At 38.3% G+C, this 6,184-nt stretch overlaps 1 protein-coding gene and 1 long non-coding RNA gene across 3 annotated transcripts in view; one reads left to right on the top strand and one right to left on the bottom strand.

Annotated features, from left to right (window-relative positions):
* LOC111442831 overlaps positions 1 to 341 on the bottom strand; it is a 3,064-nt gene extending 2,723 nt beyond the window's left edge. Inside the window, exon 1 of one of the 2 annotated variants that reach the window (XR_002710376.1) lies at positions 109 to 341. This is a non-coding gene — a long non-coding RNA (uncharacterized LOC111442831). The remainder of the gene's footprint in view (positions 1 to 108) is intronic. The other variant, XR_002710377.1, reaches the window with a different exon arrangement.
* A 2,629-nt stretch (positions 342 to 2,970) lies between these two features.
* The window catches only part of LOC111442760 (SWI/SNF complex subunit SWI3C-like), an 8,368-nt gene continuing 5,154 nt past the window's right edge, over positions 2,971 to 6,184 (top strand). Inside the window, exons 1-5 of the mRNA XM_023080271.1 lie at positions 2,971 to 3,228; positions 3,358 to 3,927; positions 4,363 to 4,904; positions 5,537 to 5,900; positions 5,975 to 6,051. Coding sequence (XP_022936039.1) covers positions 3,201 to 3,228; positions 3,358 to 3,927; positions 4,363 to 4,904; positions 5,537 to 5,900; positions 5,975 to 6,051 — 1,581 coding nt within the window. The 5' untranslated portion in view covers positions 2,971 to 3,200. The remainder of the gene's footprint in view (positions 3,229 to 3,357; positions 3,928 to 4,362; positions 4,905 to 5,536; positions 5,901 to 5,974; positions 6,052 to 6,184) is intronic.

Here is a 6,184-nt window from a genome sequence, read left to right on the forward strand (position 1 = left end):
AAAAAAAAAAAAAAAAAAACAACCAAGACCTTAATGGAAACAATATCAATCATAACTAGAAGAGACGATCGTAGAAAGGAGTATCAATCATCAGTATTTTTCACTCACAGATGAGATTTGCACGCCAGCGCGATCGAAGAAGCTTGATCGGATAATCGATTTCGAAGAACATACGCAGAAAGAAAGAAATTTAAAATGAAACAATTACATCGATTAGAATGCTTAAAGAGCACCGCGAAATGAAGAACAGCAGATGGAAGAAGAATGGAGGGCGGAGGGTGTCTCATTTCCACCGTGCCGGGTTTTGACCAGAGCGGTGGTTGTTGAGCGCTTCAGACGAGTTTGGAAGATTTGGACATGCGGCCCATTTTGTGAATGGGCTTTGTTTTTTCTACGATAAAAGCCCAATTAAGAAACCCAATTTTTTTAGCGGGAAATTTTAAACTAAAAAAATAATAACGAATGAATTTGACGGCCCAATTTATAATTTCTATTTTCTTCGAAATTAAAATAATAATAATAATAATAATAATTTCTTCTTCTTGCATGAATTTGAGTATTGTAAATTCGTGGACAATAATTTTTTTTTTAAATAAACACGTCAAATCTTTGTATATTCAATTAATTTTATTTATTTATTTATTTTTATATTTTCAAATATTCAAATTTATATATATATTATAGACCAACTGGAAATTGCAAATTGGTTAAGTTGGTTACTTGAATGACTTGAATAACATTCACAACTGAACCGTCTGTTTTCGTATTCCGTTAGAATGGGTAGTCGGTGTGTTTATTTTTTAATTATTTTAAAAAAATTATACTTATCTATAATACATGTTACACTAATAATTAAGATAATATATATATATATATATATATATATATATATATATATTTTAATCTTCGTAACAATCTTACAATTAGGGTTAGGTTGTGAACTATATTTTCGAGTTGGGTGAGTTTACTTGACAAAAAAATGTAGCGTACTTGAACCGAACATCTAATTTAGCTTTGCTTAGGTAGTTTGGAGTGTTCGGCTAATCATCATCGGGTCATATGAACACCCCTAATATAGTGGGTCGTGAAAATTAAAATATTTACTCACTAAACGAGATTAGTTAGAGTATCGAATCGATTCTTATTAAATTTATGACTAATATGGGAGATTAATGGAAGATTTTGAGAAAATTGTTAGTCAATTAGCCATGAGATTCGAGGCGCTTGTAAGCTTAACTTCTCGGTCGAGGATACATACATGAGCATATAGAGTAACAAACTATTGGTCGAGAACGCATACCCACCGGAGTAGTAACTTATTGATCGAGAATATGTACACAAGCATGTAGTATACACTGGATCAGTAACTTGTAACAACTCAAACCTACCGCTAACAAATATTTGTCCTATTTGGGCCTTCCCTTCAAGGGTTTCATCTCAAGGTTTTAAAACGTGTCTTCTATGGAGAGATTTTCACACCCTTATAAAGACCATTTCGTTCCCTCTCTCGATCCAGTCTAGGATTTCACATCATTTCTCGACCGAAAACATGTACACGAGCACGTAATATACAGGTGGACCAGTAACTCGTAACAACCCAAACCCACCGCCCGCAGATATTATTCTTTTTGGACCTTTCGTTCGAGAGTTTCATCTAAAGGTTTTAAAACGTGTCTACTAGGGAGAGATTTCCACTCTTATAAAACATATTTCGTTCCCTCTATCGATCAAATCTAGAATTTCACATCATTTCTCGACCAAAAACATGTACACGAGCATGTAGTATACACGTGGACCAGTAACTCGTAACAACCCAAACCCATCGCTAGCAGACATTGTCATTTTTGGGCCTTCCCTTCATGGATTTCATCTCAAAGTTTTAAATCGTGTCTGCTATGGAGAGATTTTCACACCCTTATAAAAACCATTTCGTTCCTTCACTCGATCTAATCTAGGATTTCACATCATTTCTCGACCGAAAACATGTACACGAGCACGTAGTATACACGTGGACTAGTAACTCATAACAATTCAAACCCACAGCTAGCAGATATTGTCCTTTTTGGGCCTTCCCTTCAAGGGTTTCATCTCAAGGTTTTAAAACGTGTATGCCCTTATAAGGAATATTCCATTCCCTCTCTCGATCCAGTCTAGGATTTCACATCATTTCTCCACCAAAAACATGTACACGAGCACGTAGTATACACGTGGACTAGTAACTCATAACAATTCAAACCCACAGCTAGCAGATATTGTCCTTTTTGGGCCTTCCCTTCAAGGGTTTCATCTCAAGGTTTTAAAACGTGTATGCCCTTATAAGGAATATTCCATTCCCTCTCTCGATCCAGTCTAGGATTTCACATCATTTCTCCACCAAAAACATGTACACGAGCACGTAGTATACACGTGGACTAGTAACTCATTTCACATCATTTCTCCACCAAAAACATGTACACGAGCACGTAGTATACACGTGGACTAGTAACTCATAACAATTCAAACCCACAGCTAGCAGATATTGTCCTTTTTGGGCCTTCCCTTCAAGGGTTTCATCTCAAGGTTTTAAAACGTGTATGCCCTTATAAGGAATATTCCATTCCCTCTCTCGATCCAGTCTAGGATTTCACATCATTTCTCCACCAAAAACATGTACACGAGCACGTAGTATACACGTGGACTAGTAACTCGTAACAACCCAAATCCACCACTAGCCGATATTGTCCTTTTTGGGCCTTCCCAAGGTTTCATCTCAAGGTTTTAAACTGCGTCTGCCCTTATAAAGAATATTCGTTCCCTCTCTCGATCCAATCTAGGATTTCACATCATTTCTCGACCGAAAACATGTACACGAGCACATAGTATACACGTGGACCAGTAACATCTCGATCGAGTATATATACACGAGCACATGGAGTGAATTGGGAAGACATAAGAAAAATGAAAAAAAAGGGAAAAAAAAGAAAAAGAAATGGTCTTTGACATTTTCGCTTGGGCGAAAGAGTAGAGAGAGGCACAGAAGCGAAGCAAACAAAAATCAAAGCTCTCTCTCTCTCTCTCTGTGAGGAAGCGCAAAGCAAAGCGAAGGCAAGAGAGGAAGTTAGAGAGAGAATCTTCCTCTCCCCCATGCTTTCAATTTCGTAGCATAACAACAATCAACGACCCCACAAATTTCTCTTTCCCCTCTCTGATTTTCTTCAACAATGCCAGCTTCTCCTTCATTCCCATCTGGTAAATTCATCTGCCCTAGATTTCTCTTCTCTTCTTCTTCTTCTTCTTCTCTCTGTGAACTTTCATCATTTCTCATCTTCAATTCTGTTTATGGTGTTTAATTTTTGGGTTTGACAAAACCCTTACCAGGGTCTCGTGGAAAATGGAGGAAGAAGAAGAGGGATTCGCAAATTGGCCGCAGAAACAACTTCCCTAATAGTAATAACAACGGCAGCAACAAGCATGAGGAGGAAGATGAAGATGAAGACCTTGCCGCGGCTGAAAATGAAGAAATGGAACGCGATAACAACGATGATTCTGAGGATCCTCAGATTAACCTTCAATCCGCGCCCAATTCGAGCCTACAGGAGCCTGAACTCCTGTCGGATGATAAAGTGCGAGTCTCCGAGTTTCCTCAGGTCGTTAAGCGGGTTGTCACTCGGCCTCACTCTTCTGTGTTGGCCGTTGTGGCAATGGAGAGGGCAAATCAGTTCGGAGAAAGTAAGGGGCTGCCTGGAAATTCATTGATTTTGGAGAATGTGTCTTATGGGCAGCTCCAAGCCCTGTCTGCTATGCCTGCGGATAGTCCGGCGTTGCTGGATCAGGAGAGGGTGGAGGCTGGCAACGCCGCCTATGTAATAACGCCTCCACCGATTATGGAGGGGCGTGGCGTGGTTAAGAGGTTTGGGAGTAGGGTACATGTTGTCCCTATGCACTCAGGTTCGATCCTCTCGTCCTCCTCAAGTTAATTAATTCTTGCATATATATTTTGAGGGTAAACAATTTGCATTGCCATCTGTACCTTACATTTGTTGTGGGATAAGTTCATGGGTTTTGTCTAGCATTATTGTGAACAACTATTTAGGGAATTGCAATGTTTTTCTTTCCCAATGAAACATCAGCTCCAAAATGTAAGATATATGGTTGAATAGCTTGAATTCATTAATAATTTTTGTAGTTGTTAGTGTGATCGAATTTAATTCAGGATTTGAGTGGGTAGAAAACTTATATGAACTTTATTTGTTTTAGTATAAGTACGTAGCAAGTTCGATGCGTTTTGCACTCAATTTGTGCCTCAGGATAACATATACTTAATTGAGTATAGGGAGAAGAGGAAAATTATCTAACATGTGACAGTCGATTTTTTGGAAACAGATTGGTTTTCACCTGCCACAGTGCATCGACTTGAGAGACAAGTTGTTCCACATTTTTTCTCTGGAAAATTTCCTGACCGCACTCCCGAAAGGTATATGGAAATTCGAAATTTTGTTGTTGCGAAATACATGGAGAATCCTGAGAAAAGGGTCACAGTTTCAGACTTCCAAGGATTGATTGATGGTGTCAGTAATGAAGATTTAACTCGGATTGTTCGATTTCTTGATCATTGGGGTATTATTAATTATTGTGCTCCTGCACCTAGCTGTGAACCATGGAATAGTAGTTCATACTTGAGAGAAGATATGAACGGTGAGATTCATGTGCCATCAGCTGCTTTGAAGCCTATCGATAGCTTGATCAAATTTGACAAACCAAAATGTAGGCTCAAGGCAAATGAGGTCTATTCAATACTTCCTTGCCATGATGATAATGATGATTTGTGTGATTTGGATAACAAAATTCGTGAGCGTCTAGCTGAAAATTATTGTAGCTCTTGTTCTCAGCCTGTTCCCATTGCATACTACCAATCACAGAAGGAGGTTAGTTTCTATCACCATATTGTACTCCATTGTTTGTCTGACTCAGAGTTCCTCGGGGTCAGCATATGACGCTTGTATATATGCCTGAAAGAAGGATGATTGTCAGGGCAACGGTAAACACGGTTAGAGACAATAAATACAATGAAAATTGGAAAACAATGCCGTGATAGTGATATTTCATGTGACATGGCCATGGTACTCGAAACCTTTTCCTATTGAGAGTAGAAAAAAGACGACAGTGTTTAAAATTATTGAATCCTTATGGTTGTCCTATATGGTAAATTCTAGAGACCTTGGGGTCTAGGCTGTTCAATTTTGCACGGGGAGAAATGAGAGGAAGTAGTAGAGATCTGTATGACTAGGCAGTTTCTCCTCAAGCATATCCGTACCTGTACTTTTGTCGTCGTAGGTGACTTAGAGGATTTCTGTTTTGGGAATCTTGGAAAAGGTGTCTTTGCTTGCCACGAGGGGAAACATCAAAGTCTTGATCTTGAGGCAATAGGACTTCTTTTAACTCTTGATAGTGAGCCTATACCATGCAAGAGAATTGCTTCTGATGCATAACTTTTAGAAATCCCTTGAATTCTTATGGATCTTTTTTCGTTAACGACTTATTGGCATCCTTGCTACAGGTTGATGTTTTACTTTGCTCCAACTGCTTCTATGAAGGCAAATATGTTGCTGGTCATGCAAGTATTGATTTTCTGAGGGTAGACATGACGAAAGATTATGATGAACTAGATAGTGAAAATTGGACTGATCAAGAAACTCTATTGCTTTTAGAGGCAATAGAATTGTATAATGATAACTGGAACGAAATTACAGAACATGTTGGGTCCAAGTCTAAAGCTCAATGCATTATACATTTTCTTCGTCTATCAGTGGAGGATGGCCTTCTAGAAAACATTGACGTGCCTGGTGTTTCTCTCTCGTCCAATTCTTCACATGGAGAAGATAATGAGAAGTCGCATTCAAATATGAACGGAAATGTAGCAGGTATTTTTTAACTTTTAACTGACTGTTGGTGACTTTTTGACATTTTCTCTCTAAATATTTGTTTATTTCTTTAGGTTCTTCCTCTCAAGATAATAAAGAGATGCGTGATAGGCTCCCGTTTGCTAATTCTCAGAACCCAGTCATGGCGTTGGTACGTGTCCGTTTATTTGATGCTTTATATGTCTTTCAGTTCATCAAGTAAAATTGAAGAATTGAATTGTTTCAGAGCAACATTCCATTGAACTTGAAAAGAAACCATGTTAAAAAAAAAAAAAAAAAAAAAA

The sequence above is a fragment of the Cucurbita moschata genome, unplaced genomic scaffold, assembly GCF_002738365.1.
Source record: "Cucurbita moschata cultivar Rifu unplaced genomic scaffold, Cmos_1.0 Cmo_Scf00005, whole genome shotgun sequence".
Lineage (NCBI taxonomy): Eukaryota > Viridiplantae > Streptophyta > Magnoliopsida > Cucurbitales > Cucurbitaceae > Cucurbita > Cucurbita moschata.